The following is a 19,417-nucleotide window of genomic DNA, read 5'->3' on the forward strand; positions in this document are numbered from 1 at the left end:
GTGGATCAATTACTGGGTAACAGATCCTTTCACCCTCTGGCTACTGGTGAATGCCTGGCCTAGGTCAGTTGTGACTGAAAGCTTTTCCCATCTAATGGCTGTTTGCTCTCATTTGTGAATTGAAATTGGTTGCAGTTTTGTTGCCGGGCATTGGCTGGACAAAGACCTGTCACTGGCACTTAATGGTCCCCCCCTTAGGAGGACCACCCATCCTGGGTGGGGCAGTCCCATCATGGGAACTTAGTCCTGGTCCTGGGCTGCATGACTCCAGGACAACATTTGTCTTGGACTTGTGAGGATATGAGGGAAGTGGCGGGTTTCCCCTTGCAGTATGGGGCAGGGGCACATGTCCCCCCCCCCCCCCCCCCCCCCCAGCTTTGTGTGCGGGGTGAGGACAGATGCAGGCTGCCCACTGTGGGCTCGCGGGTCCCCACCCTGCTGCTGTGCCCCAGGGGTCCTGCGCTGGCCGCACTGCCATGGCAGGCACCTCCTGCCCGCCTGGCAGCAGCAGGGGCAGCGGTGGTGCAGAGTTGTACCCCCTGCTGCTGCCAAGTAGGCAGGGAGTGCACATCCTGTGTGGGGCTCCCAGGGAAAGGCACCGGAGCAGGGTGCTCTGATCCTGTGTCCGGCAGCCCGCATCCACCCCCCGCTCCGCTCTGCTCAGCTCTGGTCCGGCTGTGTGGCTCTGGGAAGAAGGCAGGCATGCATCCTGCCTTTCCCTTTTAGAAAGGTGGTCACCTTAGCTCTCTTGCTAACTATTCTCAGCAGGGGTCATTACTGGAAAGGTAGAGGGTCTAAATGGTCCTCATGGCCGTTATTGCAGGGTAGCATTGAGGCCAGTTAGCGGTATGGGCGAGCTTACACTAGAGAGAAACTGCAGGCTTTGCTTTATAGGGTTGCGTGTCTGACATAACTTGACAGCAAGGAACTTGCATAGCAGTTTACAAGTTAGGCCTGACCCCGCTGTGGCTGAGGGAAATCTCTTCCTGGCCCTGTATAACGTTATCTCGGTTTTATGGGGGACTTTGAAATGCTGCAGTGGCACAGTGCAAAGCGGAGAGCGCTGTAGATTTAAATTCCAATTTCTCCACAGGCTTCCTGTGTGAGGTTGCGCAAGTCTCTTGCTCCCTCTGTGCCTCAGTTTCCCCTCAATAAAACAAGAGTGGTTTCACTTTTTATCCAGCCTTTTATCAGTTTCTCTACTTAAATGGCAAGTTTTTTCAAAAGGAGCAGTTCTCTGTTTGAACCAGCTAGGATGCTGGAGACCTGATCTTAGGGTGCATTCCCCAAAAGAGTAAGAAATTTTAGAAGCGCTTCCATATATGATCCCACTGTGTCCAAAAGAGGATGCTGGAGAGAGCCCATGTGACAGAAAATTAGGTCAGGAAAGAATTTTTTTTTGTGCTGTATGGGGGTAGAGTTTGAACCCTTCCCTCCAGTGCAGTCATTAGCCAGCAGCTGGCAGACTTCACTAGGGGAAGAATAGTTAATCCCTTTCCCTTTCAGAGCTACTGACCCCTGCCATGCAACCCCCCCTCCACAACCTCATTGGACAGGTGTGTGCTCTGTAAGCCAAGTTTCACTCATGTAATATCTAATCGAAAACTAACCGATACTAATTTGAAGGAGGGGTTTTTTTCTGCAGGCAATATGGTGGTTTTTTTCCTGGATAAAAAGAGCACAAGCACCCTACCACATCTCGGAGAAGAATGAAATGCCCAGTAAACAAATGCATGCAATTGAAATGCCAGCTTCCACCTTATTTGTAGCAACACAGTAGAAGAAGGAAGTCTGCGTGTTTTCCACTCGGGGTACCTCTGCATGGCGCAGTGCATGAGCTAGCTCAGATACCAGAGGTATTGTGGACATACAGCGTGACACTCATACAGGCTAATGTATCCTGCTTCCCTGGGCAGAGTACAACATTAATAATGCATCTGTGAGGCTATCGCTGCGACAGCTAGCCCTGAACAGCCCAGCTGTTTCCACAACACTGCATTGCACTCTGTAGGCAATACTTTCAGTACAGCTCTAAAATTTGTCAAGCCGTGCAAAAAGACATTTTGCAGAGATGGCCCAGTAATGCTGAAGAAGCCCTGGTGCAAGGAGAATGGAAGCCCAGTAGGCAGATAGGAAAAGCTGCTCATTTTCGAATGAATAAGATGATTTTAAGAGCCCCCATGGCTCAGCAAAAGCATCCGGGAATGTCTCCTCGCTAAAAGGGAGGCGTACACCCAATGGAAAAGAGGGGACATCACCAGGGATGACTATACTGCAGTTGCTCGGGGATGTAGGGGGCCAGTCCGGGAGGCCAAGGCAGAGATGGAGCTGGGACTAGCTTCCCAGATCAAGGACAACAAGAAGTCCTTCTTTAAATACAGAGGGGGTAAAAAGAAGGTTCCGGGTAACGTGTGGCCCCTGCAGGACATGCTAGGAAATTTGGTTGTCACACCAGACGATAAAGCCAACAGCTATTTCTTTGCCTCTGTCTTCCTAAGCAGGGACCAGAACAGCCACCCCCCCGCCGCACCCCCTCAGGCCCCAGGGGAGGCGCGCCTAGGCCAAGGGTTAGTGAGGAACTAGTTAGGGAGCTTCTGGAGGGACTGGACTTATTCAAGTCAGCCGGTCCAGACGATCTCCACCCTAGAGTACTAAAGGAATTGGCTGAGGTCATTGTGGGACCCCTGGCACGGCTGTATGAGCACTCGTGGTGCTCTGGTGTGGTGCCAGAGGACTGGAAGAGGGCCAACGTGGTCCCCATCTTCAAAAAGGGGAGGAAGGAGGACCCGGGAAACTATAGGCCAGTTAGTCTTACTTCGATCCTAGGCAAACTGTTCGAGAAAATTATGCTGGCACACATCCATGAGGGGCCAGCAGGGATTTCATGCTTAGGGGCAACCAACACGGGTTCATCAGTGGCAGGTCCTGTCAGACCAACCTGGTGCGACCAGGCCACCAAATCCTTAGATGCAGGGGTAGCAGTAGACATAATCTTTCTGGATTTTTGGAAGGCCTTCGACACTGTCTCTCACCCCGTTCCCATTAAGAAACTGGGGGCTGTGGTGTCGATGCCCACACAGTCAGATGGGTCGCCAACTGGCTGCAGGGCCGCACCCAGAGAGCGGTGGTGGACGGGTCCTGTTCGGCTTGGAGGGACGTGGGCAGTGGGGTCCCCCAGGGCTCGGTCCCCGGGCCCGCACTGTTCAACATCTTCATCAGCGACTTGGACGAGGGGGTAAAAAGCACCTGTTCAAACTTGCTGATGACGCTAAGATGTGGGGGGATGTGGGCACGCTAGAAGGGAGCAATAGGCTGCATGGGACCTACACAGGTTACAGGGGTGGGCGGACAAGAACAGGACGGGATTCAACACGGACAAGTGCAAGGTGCTGCACCTCGGGAGGAACGACCGGCACCACACCTACAGGCTGGGGAACTCCCTTCTCGTCAGTGCAGAGGCAGAAAAGGATCTTGGAGTCATCATTGACTCCCAGATGAACATGGGCCGGCAGTGTGGGGACGCGGTCAGGAAGGCCAACTGCACCTTGTCATGCATCCACAGATACATCTCGAGCAGGTCCAGGGAGGTGATCCTCCCCCTCCATGCGGCACTGGTCAGGCCGCAGCTGGAGTACTGCGTCCAGTTCTGGGCGCCGCACTTCAAGAGGGATGTGGACAACATGGAGAGGGTCCCGAGGAGGCCACTCGCATGATCGGGGGCAGCAGGGCAGGCCCTACGGGGAGAGGCTGCGGGACCTGAACCTGTTCAGCCTCCACAAGAGAAGGCTGAGGGGGAATCTTGTGGCCTGTTACAAAGTAGTCAGAGGGGACCAGCAGGCACCGGGGGAGTCCCTGTTTCCCCGAGCGCTGCCAGGAGTGACCAGGAATAACGGTCACAAGCTGGCAGAGGGGAGGTTTAGGCTAGATATCAGGAGGCGCGACTTCACGGTCAGGGCGGCTAGGAGCTGGAACCAACTTCCAAGAGAAGTGGTGCAGGCTCCTACCCTGGGGGTCTTTAAGAGGAGGTTAGATGTACACCTTGCTGGGGCCGTTTGACCCCAGTACTCGTTCCTGCCATGGCAGGGGGTCGGACTAGATGATCTACTCAGGTCCCCTCCGACCCTAGAAACTATGAAACTATTTTACCTGCCAGCGCTGCAGGTCGTTCCTTTGCAGGGTATTCTCTCTAGCTGCTTCAGCAATAACGCACACAATTGTCTACATGTGGGCTTAGATGGGAGCAAGCATTTTGTATTTGGTCTTTTTTCAGAACCATGCATTGAATCATCCTGAAAAAGGAAAGAAAAGTGAGGAGATTTAAAAAATAATAATTTTGAGATTTTTCCAGCTTCTGTACGTTCTGGGGTTCTTGCTTTCAAGACTCTCTCTAGTCCAGATGGTTTAGAAGCTCATGGGGCTTTTGTAGTTTTAAATTGAAGTTAATGTTCTATAATGGTCACCTGACTCCACAGTCTGTATCTGAAGCCCTGGCACACATTACACTTAAGATGCAATTAACTGCTAGTTGGTTAATCAGCTGCTCTGAGCTCTCAGCCACGGTAGCTTGCCATATTGCCCTGTAGAGGGATCCCAGGATCAGGATCCTGGACTTCCCCTGCATGGGCAGTGTGGTGTGATGGGATCTGATGCTGGATGCTGCAGTCACCCCTCCTGCCATGCATGTGTGGGGATTGCACATGAGAGGCCATTATGTCTTTAATTGCACATCTACCTGGCCCCTGATTAAATCAAACCATGGGCCAGGTTTGTGATAAATCCTGAGAGTTGGCAAGGCTGACATTGTTTTCTGGGCTATCAGAGGACATAGTGATTGGTGTTACACTATGATACAACATTCAAAGGTTCACTTGCAAACCCTGGAAGTCACTGAGCTCCATGGATTGTGAACTGAGCTCTAGCTGACTGTTTGCACCCTGCTCCTTTGTGAGCCAGGCATGAAAAGCCAAACAATTTCTAGGATGGCACATCCATCAAGCCTGGGTTGTAAGCGATGATCGCCGAATATTAATGGAAATCGCACTGCAGGCAATCACAATGTAGATGTTTATTCACAATGCAGCTACTTGTGAACAAGCTACAGAACAGGAACAGTTCACCAAAGTTATTAGGCCAATTACTTAGATTGGGGAATTAATTTGAGATAATGATGGTGTCTGAACAGGAAAAGAAGTGATATTCCCCTCTGCTTTTCAGAATAACTGCTGCTAAAGGAATTCTGCTGGGGAACACATTGGCAGTGGGGAAGTTTGATTTTGGAAACTCACTACCCTGCTAAGAAAAGCTATTAAAAATACTGATGAGATGCTAAGAGTCCCCATATCAGACTGCAGGTTTATTTTGTGCTGCCCATGATATACATTCAAATGGGATCCATGGTGTTCTCTGCTCATGCTAGACAAGCACTTTTTTGTTTTAGCATCACATCTGCCAAAGCAGTGCCTGCTTCCAGCTGCAGTGAGCTCGCTCTTCATCAGTATTTGGAGCCGTCTGCTCCTATATGACCCTTTCACATCTCCAGCCCCTGCTTTGAAGGCCCTCATGCTCATTAGCAATAGCAGCTACTCCATGCAGGCTCTGAGCGATGAGGCTAGCTGTTGCATTACGCATAGCTTCAGTGTTAAGTCAGAAGGGCCCTGAGTCTTCAAAGAACTTTAACAGGATATTTGGCATTGTCTTTATTCTGTTACTTGTTACTGGGAGATGTAGTAATAAAGAAAAAAAAAACTTGTTGAGAATCCCAACTGCATGTTGCTCTGATTGGTAGTGATTTCCAGCTGTTGTTCCAATTGTTTCTATAAGCATGCTGACAAAACCAATCTTTTGCAGGAGTTACTAAGATGATAATGTTGGTTGTATCGTATCAGCCCATGAATGCTAATACTGCATTATATGAACTAATAGAATATGGGTGAAAACTGATAATTAGATGATTATAAAGTCTTAGAAGGTTTTTTCAGTGCACTATGCTGCTTTTTGCATGCTTGTAATTCTATTAAAATACAATGTTTGAGCATTTGGGCAATGTTTGGGTGTTTGGGCATTTTCTCATGCACTCTTGTTTGCAGAAACCAAGCATAAAATAGGTTACAAATGATTTGGACACAGGACTAACGCGGGACCAAATCCTTTCAGACTTTACACAGGCAGATGTCACGTGTGCACTGGTGGGTTTGGCCCATATAAGTTTGCTTTGACCATCATGGATTTTTTACAAGCAATATTTTGCCCATTGTAACCAAGTCAAGGGCAAAGGTTGGAGGCTGCTGGCAGAACCTGGAAAGGGTGAGAAACACGAGCAACTAAATCACTTTCCAGTACTATGTAAAGGACTGGCTTTATCCTAGGATCTACAGATGTTCAGCATCTTTCACAGTCAGGTCCCACATCTGGGAGGCAGGGAATGCTGATCTGCTGACACACGTTATATATAATTTATGCTATGCTTAGTTGGATCGGGCTCCTTATGACTTTGATTAAATATTTATAAAGTCAATTGGATCTGGGCTTCCTGTCGGGCCTGTTGCCATCCTGTAGTTGCTTCTGCTTTCCATTCTCTGCCCTTGTTTCTAGGTGAGACAACAAAAAGATGATCACACCCTTGTTCCTTTCACAGTTCCCTGCTTTTCCTCCCTTTGTAGAGAGTAAAGTTAACAATTCCACCATCTCTGGGATCATGTAAGATCAAATGCATGAATGCAACTGCTCCATATTAGCTCTGTTTTATTTTGGTCATCGTATAAATCTTCTTTTTGCTTTGTTCGTTCTTTGAAGGATAATCCCCTCTTAGCAGAGGACTCCAATCTGGGTGGCAGCAAACGCCTAAGCAAAAGCAATATTGACATCTCGGGACTTATGGAGGATGAGGAACCAAGGCAACCGTTGCCACGGAAACAGAGTGACTCATCCACCTATGACTGTGATACTATAACCCAACATCACGCTTTCCTGTCTAGGTAACTATTCTTTGATGATTGAGTAGAGGCAATAAGAGTGCAATTGAATGCAGACTGTTAATGCCAGAGGAACAGCACCCTCCGTGTTTGTTTATGTAGACATGGTTGAAACCTTTTCAGAGTCCTCAAAAAAAAAATAAAATAAAAGGGTACATAATGACTTCAGTTTTGCTGTTGTCTGGACCCATTCGCTCGCAATTTGAAATTCCATCTTTTGTTGAATTACGTGAATGTTGAAGGTGAAGAATCAGGGTTTTTTTGTTGTTTTTTTAATTCAGCTCTCACAAGTCCAAAAACACATGCATCCCAGATGAGAGAGTCTGGTTGTTTTGCCCCCTCCCCTTCTCCCACCACTCTTGCAAAGACAACGCTCACCTTTCTTGCGCTTCGCATTGTTCCCCAGAGAATTATTTTAACTGCTTTTGGCACACCCCGTGGTGGATATGCTGTTCATACTTCTGTTGCACTGAATATTCATGGACATTTTAACAATTGGGTTTCAAGATTCGAGCAGTAAATGCATCAAAACAGTATTCTTAATTAGCTTCCCTGAAATGTAGGAAAGCTTTTCAACTACATACATTTCCATAGCAAGAAAGGTTCCTCACTTCCTTTGTCTGTATGTCTCCTCCCAGGTAGCGGACTGTTTGCTTTTATGTCTGTATTGTTTTGTGCTTTATTATTTTTTTTCTTTCTGTTTTTTCTTCCTGTATTTCCGTGGGGGTGATGCCAGTAGGGAGAGAAACCCCGATTTGTGCTCCCAAGTTTCAGTTCTGTGGGCACTCGGGTACAGTGCAAAGTTGTCACCGCACTGTACTTCAGTCCGCCTCTGTTGTCAGTAAGAGCTCAAGGTAATTTTATTCTAGGTCTATGGTGGCAGTCAGTGTGTTCCTTTTTGGGGGGTTCATTGATTTATTCTCCTTTGGCTTTCAAATCAGTATGGGAGGGGGTGTGTGTGGGGGGGGGGCCCTCCCTATTCCCTACTGCCTACTCCCTTTCTCACCATTAGGACAGGAGGGTTTCAAGTCCCTTCCCCACAACAAAACAAGCACTTGAATATCACAAAATTTGTCAAGAATTCATGTCCTTCGCCTAGGGCTCTTTTTCTGTGCTGGAAAGAAACTCTTGGGCTCTTTAAGGTGAGCGCTGCATTTGGCCCACTTTATAATAGACTCTCTGGTGACTAAAACGAATTTTTCAAGTTTGGGCTCTTGATCTCTCACAAATTTAAGCATCAGAATATTGGTGTTTTGTTGTCCCTTGTTCTGGGGAAAAGATGTTTGCAGTCTAGCGTCAAAGTAAATTAAATCTTCCCTATAGGTTATTTATGTCTCTGGGAAAGAAAAGCAAAACCCATCCTTTTATCTGAAAACAAATCAGGATGAAGTTACAGTATGTGCCTGTGTTCCACTAATAAGATTTTAATTTTCAGTCTTTGGCCATCAGACGTGGACAAGCTTTTTCTACAGGTGGCTTAACTCAGAGGAAGAGGAAAAGGGGATGTTACAGAATTTGCAGGACACCTGTTGAAGCCCACAAAATTAGCTTTTTTTAAAAATATAAAGTGACCAAATAATACAGAAATATCTTTTCTACCATTTTTACCAAATGTGATTTAAGCTAGTTAATACAGTTCAGAAGGAGTTTGTGACAACATGCTGTTAAGAGATGCAGTGTCAAAGAAATGTGCGTTCAGGGAATAACAAAAGAACTTAAACGACATGTTCCTCCTTGCATCTTTAGCTTTTTAGTTTTCAGATCTCTCTCTCTTTTTTTTTTTTTTTTTTTACTAAAAACCACTAGATTTTAAGCAAAACTATATTTTTTAGCTTAAAAACAAACTTAGAAGTGTTATGCCTCACCCTGATTTTCTGATTTCTCACTAGGTTTATGCTAATCTATTAGAGAGTAGCACGAGCATGGCTGGAAATGCAGGAAGTGAGAGAGAGGGAGATTATGTATTCTGTAGTAAAATGTGTGGAAAAAGTCCCTCTCTCTCCAGTGATTAAGAAAAGCTTTAGTTTTTTACATATATCAGTTCAGTCCTTAAAAATGATCTCTTTATGTAGAGATGCTTTCCCACTTCTGGACTGTGAGGTGATGAGGGCACCTAAGCATGGAAATTGGCTCATTCCTTATGCTTTGGCAGGGCTGTCTTGTGCTAACTTGTAGCGTAGTGACACTTTCCTGAACAGAAGCTCCCCTCTGTCAAGAGAGCTGCATGTAGGCAGCAGGGGGCAGGTGGCTGGCAAAGGTATGTGAACTAAAGGCTGTGATCTTTTCACACCCTAAGGTGACAGAGCTTTGGCACCAGAATTGGTAGCGTAGACCAACCCACAGTGCATGCCCTGGTTTTGTTTTGTGTTGTTTTAAAGGTAACAAGCACTAGGCCTGTGCGAATAGGGAAGGGTATAGTTCGGATTCAGCCAATTCGGAGGACAGTGATTCGATTCAGAGATTTGGATCACTGTCCTGAATCAATTTGGCCGAATCTGCTTCAGAAGATTTGGTGCCCATTTGGAACGTTTCGGTGATTTGGATTGGCCGGGGAGAAGCAGGCACAGCCGGGTGGCTGCAGGTTCTCCCATGGCTCCTCCAGCTGTGCCTGCCTCTCCCCGGGTGGGGGGAGCCACAGGAGAAGCCCCCATGGCTGCTCTGCCCAGGCCCAGCCTCCCGTCACATTAAAAAATATTAAAATAAAATAAAGTCCTGCACCCACTGGCTGCAGCAGTGGGATCGAGGCCTCTGGGTACTCGTGGCAGAGGTCCCCGCACAATGGGGAGCAGCAAGGATCGCCACCCCCCCACAACTGGCACCGCATGGCAGCTGCCCCATGGCACGTATGCAGCATGGCTCAGCAGGGTGCCGCGTGGTGCCTGGGAGCTAGGACCCCTGAGGCTGAGTGCTGCCAGGCTCCGGCTGACACATGGAGCTGCCCCATCTCCCAAGCAGCGTGCGGCGCCCCGCAAGCGGCAGCAGGGCAGAGCCCCTGCTTCCAGTGCTGCCGCACCCACATCCCGCATCCCCCCCACCCCCCTCCCTAAGTAATGCCCCCCCGCCTCAGCTGGGCAGCTTGTCCCTAGACCCATCCCCAATCCCTCCCTCCCCCACGGCCCTTCCCTTCTCCCTCCGCAACCCCAACAGACTTACCAGCTGGAGGCAGCTGTGTTAACTGCCTGTTTAGTCTATGGCTGAATCTCTGAAGTGGACAAATCTTTTTCAAAACTTTTCCAAATTGATTCGGATGCTTCAAATTGATTTGGAGCTTTTAATTGGTCTCCTGATTCACCTCGGATTTGGAGATTCGGTTCCCGAATCAGGCCGAAACTCCTCCGAATCAAGTCAGCTGCTGACACCTTGCACAGCTCTAACAAGCACCCACATCTCCATGTAGAGCCAGATGTCTAGTATGTCCTGTAATCCAGTGCTTGGCCTCTGTGGGCTTTGTTCTTCTGGTCTCATACCTTATATACTTATACTAGTGCAAAGCAGGTGCATCACATGAACACTGATCTGGAGGCATTCAGCACTAGCTTTGCAGAGACGTGAAGAGCAAAACAAGGAGCCAGTCAGGGGAGAAACTGTTCTCTTTAAAGAAGGGATCAAATCTACCCATCTCAAACCTCAGTGGTTTGCGGATTAACACTTAATTTGTAAATCCCTTTACACATAAAAAGCTGGACATAAGTGCTTCCTGTTTTCACTGGTACAATATAGGTAGCTGCAATGTGGGGTGAAAATTCCTGGCAGAATTAATTTGTCCCCCAGTATGCCCATGTATTCAGTGACTTCCTTAGTCACAACTTGAGTCTGTTAAATTTTTCAGTAGACGGTTTTTGTGGATTCCTTTTTGTGGCTATGGTTATGGAAGGAGGAAAAAAACCTCCATAGTCCTGAATCATGTAGTACTCATTCAATTATTATGTATTGTAACTAGAGAGGCACATCATCAAGGAGGCCAAAGCACTACAAATGCTGGGTGGCCATCAGAGCTAAGTATATGTATAGGGAATTACTGGATTTCCAGGCTGGTGAATTTACCAGGCATCTGCTTAAGGTGAGGCATTGAATAACAGAGCACGTGGGGAACTACCATGATTGTAAGGTTGCTATGCTTTATCAGTGCCTTGTGTTTAAAGCACTCTGGGCACATAGATAGGGACTGGAGTTCTCTAATCGGCCTCTCTGTACATTACCACTCTGTCCAGCGAGACTGAAAAAGATCCCTGGCTCATTGTTGCTAAAACAGTGCGTTTTTTCTTGTCCAGCATCCACTCAAGCGTGCTGAAGGATGATGCAGACTTTGCTCCTGCGAGTATCTCCAGTCTCTCGGAAGTCAACCTGGGACGGTTCGAATTTGAAGTTTCTGACTTCTTCCTCTTTGGATCCCCGCTTGGTCTGGTGTTGGCCATGAGAAGTACCGTTCTGCCTGGCCTGGATGGTAAGCATGTTTCAAGGTTACACCGCCGGTTGCATGGGGGCCAGCAGGGACAGAGAGACCCATGAAAAATGAGAGATGGCTGCTGTGTCATGAGGGGCTTCCGTAGGTTAAGTTAGTGCAAGCCCACTGGTGTACTGGTGGGAAGAGCTCATGCCATATCTGCTTTCCAGGGTCCCCATAGGCTACTCTATATGTCTGTAGTGGTAAATCCAGGCAGATTCTGCCACCTGTTGCAATCCTCAGGCACGTTTCAAACCCTGAAGTTTGCTAGTGAGGCTGCTCTCAGGTCCACTGGAGACTATAAGGGTTTAATAATGGGCACGTAGGACAAGCCTGGATCAGCCTTGCTGATGTGTTTTTAGTTTGGAGTATGTGTACAGACGTGGGTGAATGGAGTATGCAATCCACAGCTGTGCAGACAAACTCCTATTTTGATATCATGGCATCTTCATGATGTGAATTGGAAAAGCATGTGTGGACCTGCATAGCAGGTGAGAGTCAATGCATTGCTGAGAAGTCCCAGGCTTCAAGCCCCTTGCCTGTCTCCTCCATTGGAGAGTCCATCTTGTGCCCCTTGAAATAATGCCATTTGAGGAAGCTTGCAAAATAATACACTTTGACCTCTGTGATATGCAAGACTAATGCAAATGAGTGATGTCTATTATCTTTCCCCATGGTTGTTTAAAATAGTTTAAGGATCAGATGTGAGATCTTTAGTAGTCTTTTCCTATAATTCAGTGAGCTTCCATTCAGGCTTTGAAACTATTATGGGGGAAAATCATTAAATGCATGCAGCACATACCCCTGGTGATGAGTTCACTTATTGTCTCCATTTGTAACTTTGTATTTAGTTACAAAACTGTTGAATGAGAATGGAATTTACATTCACCGTACTGCAAAGCTAGCCTTATTGATCATGTCACAGAGCTGTTGAAGAGATTAACAGAAATTGTGTGTGTGATGGCTGACTTTCAAATTGCACTGCAATTTGTTATTATGTCTTAAAGATTTCTTCACAAGATTAATACTTTTTACCTATGGCTTTTTTTAATGCTTACCAAGCACTGACATCCTATAAATACATCCTACAGTTACATATGTTTGGATCACTCCTTGGAGCTATAATACACAATTTAACAAGGTGCATTCAATGAATTGGAATTCACCCTGTAGAGCTATGTGAATACAAAGCATTTTGTTGGTATTCATAGAGATAAGCTGATTATCCAATGGCAGCTAGCTATAAGTTGATTGTATCTTCGGCAGGTGGATGGACTAGAAGGCCTTTGGTTCCTTTTCATTACCATTTTCAGTAGGTCTGTGAATTATTTTGGGTGACTAGAGCAAAATGGCGGTACTGATGACATGATATCTCCTGGCAGAAGTTGACGCTTTTTTTTGCTCATAGGCTAAGTACAGACAGTCTAAAAGCCTAAGGCTGAATCAATTCAAACTTTGCAAGTTAGTCTACGCTGCAGAGATTAAACTGAGAAACACCTAGACAGACATTTAATTTTGTTTCAGGAAGTGCAGCCACATGTTGGGGGTGGGGGCACTACAGCATGGGTCTCTGGCACATAGCCAGCGTGGCTTCGGCTTCCTGCTGCCCCTGAGGTCTCTGAGATTTCAGTTCAGAATCACAGCAGCAGGACTCTGCAGGTTTGCTTTTCACTTCCTCTTCCTGCTTCCAGGTGCCTCTGGGGTTTGTAGTCCACGGTTGTAGCTAGCAGTAAGTTTAGCAGGGCAGGGCAGCTCTGTACTTGAGGGAAGGGGGCGTTAACCTTCCTTTCCTGGCCACAGACCCCAGCTGGGTTTTGCTTGGGGTGGTAGTCCCTGCCTCACCCCACCCAACCCTTCTCTGCTGAAGCAGACAGCACAGCACAGCTCAGGGCTGCAAAGCATACTGGGGGACGGGGACTGTGATTTATCTGGAACCAGAAATGGGGTCTGGGATAGAAGTTCCAGAAATCGTTTGACCCAAATCCACTAAATGTGATACTACATTCAACCAGGTTTATCTTAAACCAGTGTCAACCATTTTGAAACTGTTTTATGTGCGCTGAATTCCTGTTCTGTTACAGGTTTAAACCAGTTTCTGATGACTTAAACTGGTTTGCCTGTAACTTCTGTCTGTAGCAATATTGCCTACAGTGAATGATTCTGTCAAGTAAACTCACAAAATGAGCTTGATCCGGAAAGCTGAAATTCATATTTCACCTCAAGGGGAGACGCGTGTTTTGGAAAGGCATGTATGTGTGCGTTTATCTTAACTATACCCAGGTACAGAGTGTTTTCTGCAAGAGGGATTGCTTTGGGGTGTTTTTGTATGCTTCTCCATGCAACATGAAAAGAAGAGTTGTTTGACATTTGTAGCATATGGAAATGTTTGTATGGCTCTATAATGCCATGTGGGTATTTACAAGGCATGGTAGGCCTTTTTACACGCATCAGTACTCTTCTTGGGTTCAGATAGGTAAGTGAGGCCATACTAGACGTTGATGTGTTCAAATACACTAAAAGGTGCGGTCAGAGCTGAGTAAAACTGCCATGACCATTTCTTTACAAGTTTGAAATTAGGGAAATCCTGCACAAGGCTGCAAGCAAGTCTGGTCCGATTCATGGTTTCTCATAGGGCTGCTTAGAATTTAAGTGATTTTTCTTTTTCGCTTGATTCAACTTGAAGCCTTGTGAATTTGACTAAATTTTATGTGAGGCCTTTGACATAGTTAGAACTTGAATGTTAAAATACATTTGTGTGTGGGTGTGTGTGTGTGTGTGTGTGTGTGTATGTGTATGTGTATGTGCATGGGAAAAATTCTCCACCAGCACCTGGGAAACAAATCCATGAATTTTTGTGGGACTCTGCTTACTTTCATAAAGATCAGTCATCTACAGTAAGTTAACAACTTGAGACCAGTGTTATGTCTTGTATTTACTTTTTATGACCAGTTCCTTCAATGAGAGGCTCGATCTTCCATTAAAGTCTGTAAGAAATTGGTGGCAGGTTGTTGGACATGTGTTCGTGATTCAATTTCTAGCTGAATTCTAAAGCAAGATCTGCTACACAATAAGTGCAGCTTCTACTTCCATAAATCAGGAATTAACTTACAGTTATGTCTTTATCTTTAGAGGTGAAAAAGCAACAGGTAAATGCAGCCTGAGTTTTTCTGTAATATCAGGTTATTATCACTGAAGGCCAGAATAATAATTCTCCAAAGGATTATTCTACCTCTGCGGGTACTGGGTATCTGGCATAAGTTGAGACTTGCAATGTGAGTGTCTGCACTGACACAGAATAGGTAGAAAGTTCCTGCCATGGAAAGGCCACCCTTTAAGATGGGGTGAGACATCGGGTATAAGTAGTAAGGAGGAAGAATAGCAATAAGAACCAGTGGCAATGCATGCCAGCTCTGTGCACGGTTAGATGGTAATAAAGCATTTTTTTTTTCTTTTTATTGAAATGTATGATTTCATAGACATTAGATTTCATAGACGTTAGGGCTGGAAGGGACCTCAGAAGATCATCGAGTCCAGCCCCAAATGAATGAACATTGAATGGATGAAGAAGCACTGCTGGTTGACAGATTTGAATGACTTTTTGTTCTATTGAAAAATTACTTTTCCGCGATGGTCTCAAAAGTTGTTTTGCTGGGGAGGGGGAGAGGAAATCCCCCACAAATGTCTCATTTTTAATTTAGAAAAAAGATAACATTCAAACTTAATTTTTTTAATTCAAAGCAGAACTGTTTTCTAGCCAGCTCTGCTCTCTTCTTAGCAGTGATCAGCTGTAAATAGAGAAGCCACAAGGATTTTCCTCTTGCAATATGAGTGTTAATTATTGTACCGCTAGTCTGACATTTGTACTTTCAAAGGTCGTCTTCTATTCTGTAGTTGTCACAGATTTAAGTACCAATTTAGCAATGAATTTAAGATGTTGCTGAACTTTAAGCATGTGAGTTGTCTCTGCCTTCAGTGGCACTATACCAAGCATCCAACTTTTGCTGGAGTGGGATGATATCCTCTCTTGTGCCTTTGGCCTGTCCCTGCTTTCTATCCAGGTATAGCACTAGAACGGGCACCCGTTCAAACACTCTGAAAGGCTGAGCAGAAGCTCGCTACTTTATTAACAGGCAGCATTTCAAACTATTCCATGTTATTTCTTCCAATTAGGTCTCTGTTCTGTCCTCCTTCATATGTCCTGCAGGGAACTGCTTTTTAGAGCAGCCTTTCTGGCCACTATTTCAAAGGCATTTCCAAGGCGAAGAGAGTCTCTGTGTAGCATGAAGAATAATCAGTCCTGGGAGGGATTCTTGGTAGGAGAATCCCATTGGAAACAAAGTTTAATCGGTGTACTGCCAAAAGGAGCATGAATGAACAGAAGGCTTATTTCATGCACATGGTTGGAAATTAGTAAGGTTGTGGAGCAGGAAATACTTTGAGAAAGGAGGCAGAGTTCAGAAAGCGTGAACAATATATAATGCAAGGTTTCTTAGTTATTTTTTTTGTTTTCTTTTGGAGCAGGGGGGTTTGCTTATTTAAAAAATAAAATAGCCCTCAAAGGTCCCTAAAAATAGGAGCGTCTTCATTTCTGGGGCCTTCCAGAAATCCAGGCACAATCATCCTTTTTGAAATCACTGATCATTCACTCTCCACCTTCTGTGCCTTTCATCCTTATTGATGGTTTTGTATCCATCCTGGTGTGATGTTCTGGCTGTTGTTCCTCTGAACAGCTCCACGCGCAGCATTGCCAGCCCCAAGTACTCCAAAATCACGAGTCGGGACCCGAAGACTCATCAGACCTTATAATAAATTGTTGAATTTCTGGCTCTTCGAAGACAATCTCTGCCACCCTGCAGGCTACAACCATTACTGCTTTTAACCACGCCAGCTGAAATTCTCATCTGCATAAACTGAAGCTTAAGTAGCAATCCCCTCCCAAACATCAGAACTCATGATAAAAGGGCCTATGAGAGCCCTTGGTGGTGTTGAGCATAATTGGTCTTCTTTTGCTCAGTGGACCAGATGGACAGTGCCTGGTCTGTCCATGGGCTGGATCCAGCTGCTGGTTTTGATCCAGCACCTTGGCAGGTGCAGCAGGGCCCCGTACGGCTGTGTGAAGAGAAGCTGGGGGGCAGCTTGGCCCTGATCCAGCCATGCAGAGGGAAAGGGGCATGGCCTGGTCCCGATTTGGCCATACAGGGCTTGGGAATTTGAAAGAGGGGGAGGATAATGGTATTAATTGCCACTGCTCCACTGCCACCAGATTTCCTGTCCCCTGGGGAGCCCTGTGGGCTGGTTTTGGCCTGCAGGCCAGAGGTTGAGCACCCCAAGTATAGACCATTGTCATAACATGTACTACTGTAAACCTAAGAGTTATTCTTACAAAATGCTTTTTCCTCAAGGTTCAGACTTTAAGGGATAGAAATACCTTGGAATTTACAGGAGATCCCTTTGTGCTGGGAAATTGGCATGATCTTTTGGGTCTGAATAACACCAGTTTCAATATGCACAAAAATCCATTATTGATTTGTGCTGCTTACAATACGAATTGAGTGGAAGCTATTCATTTGTCACGTAAAGAGGCCTTTTTTGCAGAACAAGAGCAGTTTCTTTTCAGAGTTATGCTTGTATTTATTGTCTCAGAAACCATCTTTCTACAGGGCTCCTGTGCCTCTGTGCCTGGGTATTGACATGTTATAAATTAGCTCATGCTGATGTACAGCAAGTATTAGAAAGCACAATTATGAGCTGATTTAATTACCTTCAGCTATTCCTTTATTGCTAACCCTGACAGCTCATATTAAGCATGGTGGGAATGAAAGACTAAATCAATATGTAACCCGCAAGAGGGAGAAGCTCAGTATACTGAAGTAATATCCGATTACTGCTCTGCTGTATAATGGCTAAATCTGTAAATACACCTAGCAAAGTTCTAGACTAGCCAAAATACGGGTTTAATTATAATGCCGCACCATGCTTCACCTTTATACAATGTATTTCAGCCCACTTGGTCTCTGCAAGTGTATTATACTTGGTTCTCAAAGAATTAATTGCTGCCGTGTTGAAATGCCAACACGCTGATGATCGGTTTTCACATCTTCTGGCAAGTGCTAAAGAACAAAACAGAGCTTTAATAAACCACCCAAAGTAGCTGTGGGGCTTCACCCACTTTTGCTTGCTCTTCTCTTACATACTGCACCATGCTGCATTGCTAGCACCCAGTGCGGGTTGTGGGAGAGCACGGTCCCTTGTCAGCCCAGGTTTGGTTTTGCAAAACCTTGGCAGGACGGTGGTTTGGAATATAGTGTAAAATAAGTATCCTGTGCATGGGAATTTCTGAATTTGAATCCTTGCTCCTCCAAAGACCTTCTGCCATCGATCAGAGTATATGGGAGACTGTATCCAGATCCTATGGACGACAATGTCCGGTGGGACATTTTGTGTCCTTATGTGTAGATTTGCGGTGTGAAACAAAATATGACAAGGTCGAATGGTCACAAACTCCTCCATGACCGTTTCAGGCCGGACATAAGGAAGAACTTCTTTGCTGTCTGAGCCCCCGAGGCCTGGAACAGACTGCTGCGGGAGGTGGTTCAAGCACCTACTTTGAACATCTTCAAGAGACATTTGGGTGCTTATCTTGCTGGGATCCTGTGATCCCTGCAGACTTCCTGCCCCTTGGGCAGGGGGGCTGCACTCGTCCCTTCCAGCCCAAATGTCTATGAATCGATGAATGACGTGATGTAAAGAGATGGTATTTGAAATGGTCCCATGCAAAGATGTGAGGTCATGTCAGAATCCGCACGTCTGTTCCTACCCTTGCTACGAGAAAGGACAAGAGGTGATGAGTAATTGTATTCAGATGCAAGTGGTAAAGGGGAAAAGATTATATGTTGCCTTCAGGAAGCCCTTCTGATTTTAATTCCCAGGTTTTTTTTCTCCCTTTGCAGTCATGTGTGCTTAATTACCTGACACTCAGACATTCTTGCCAAAATAACTATCCAGCAAACATCAGAGCAGAGTTTGGACACTCCACAGCTGGAAGCGTGGTATTAGCCACCGATCATACTTTACACATGTTACAAAACTGCAGTAGGAGGGTCTGAGGAGGGACCAAAGAGTAACTGAAAGGCCCCGAAACACCCACGCTTTTCATATAGCATGACAAGAAACCTACTGAATGAAACAGGTGTTGTGCCACCCCCGGAGTGAGTCAGGCAATGTGGAAGGCAGCATACAGTGCAGCTCACAGTAAGAGCAAGCTCACCCCTCACCAGAACCAGATCAACTACGGGTTTGCCCCCTTGCCCCCCATGCAAGAGCAATGCCAGAGCATTTTCTCAGGAGAGCATTAGGATTCGCGTCTTCATGACCTGACACCTCGCAAGGGCAGGGTTTGATCTGATGTTTTTGCTACCCATTAGAGAAAGTGCATAAAAAGGGAGGGGGACCTGAACATCTATGTTTCATCTACATTCATTCCATATGAAGGAATCGCTCTGCCCTGACACTCTTGTGCTTCTTGGTCTTGGCAAGGTTTTCAGTAGTGACCACTGTTCTGCTTCTGCACGTGCAATGCAATGCACCCCGTAAAGTAGCAGCTTAGGTTTTGGCCAGTTCCAAACAGCGATGCACCTGTGGGGTGACAAGTACCTTCCTCACTTACGCACAGATAAGCTGGGCACACTGCTGTCTTTTGAAGCTATAATCACTTCCAAATGTCTAAGCAAAGGCTGGATGCCAATATAACATGTTGACGGTTGATTTGAGGTTGCATGCGGCTTGGCTGTTTAGCTTGAACTGGACCAGATTTTTTTTTGGTCTTTCCAAGTAAAACTCAGTGTTGCCCAACTTGGGAACTAGATCAGATTTCAGAAATGTTCTTAGCACTTGTGCCACAGTTTGGGACGATTCTCAAGCATGTGTCTAGCAACTTGCGTGCTGACAGATGAATACCTCCCTGTACCTTGAGGAATGGGTATCTTTAGCAGACACTTGGCAA

At 46.0% G+C, this 19,417-nt stretch overlaps 1 protein-coding gene across 6 annotated transcripts in view; it reads left to right on the forward strand.

The window, feature by feature from the left end:
* PITPNM3 (PITPNM family member 3) overlaps positions 1 to 19,417 on the forward strand; it is a 334,273-nt gene that overhangs the window by 273,915 nt on the left and 40,941 nt on the right. For all 6 annotated transcript variants that reach the window (XM_090025435.1, XM_090025432.1, XM_090025430.1 and 3 more), the window contains 2 exons: positions 6,793 to 6,974; positions 11,243 to 11,415. In XM_090025435.1, the coding sequence (XP_089881561.1) occupies positions 6,793 to 6,974; positions 11,243 to 11,415 (355 nt within the window). The remainder of the gene's footprint in view (positions 1 to 6,792; positions 6,975 to 11,242; positions 11,416 to 19,417) is intronic.

This window comes from Crocodylus siamensis, chromosome 13 (genome assembly GCF_052110815.1).
Source record: "Crocodylus siamensis isolate JL-2025a chromosome 13, ASM5211081v1, whole genome shotgun sequence".
Lineage (NCBI taxonomy): Eukaryota > Metazoa > Chordata > Crocodylia > Crocodylidae > Crocodylus > Crocodylus siamensis.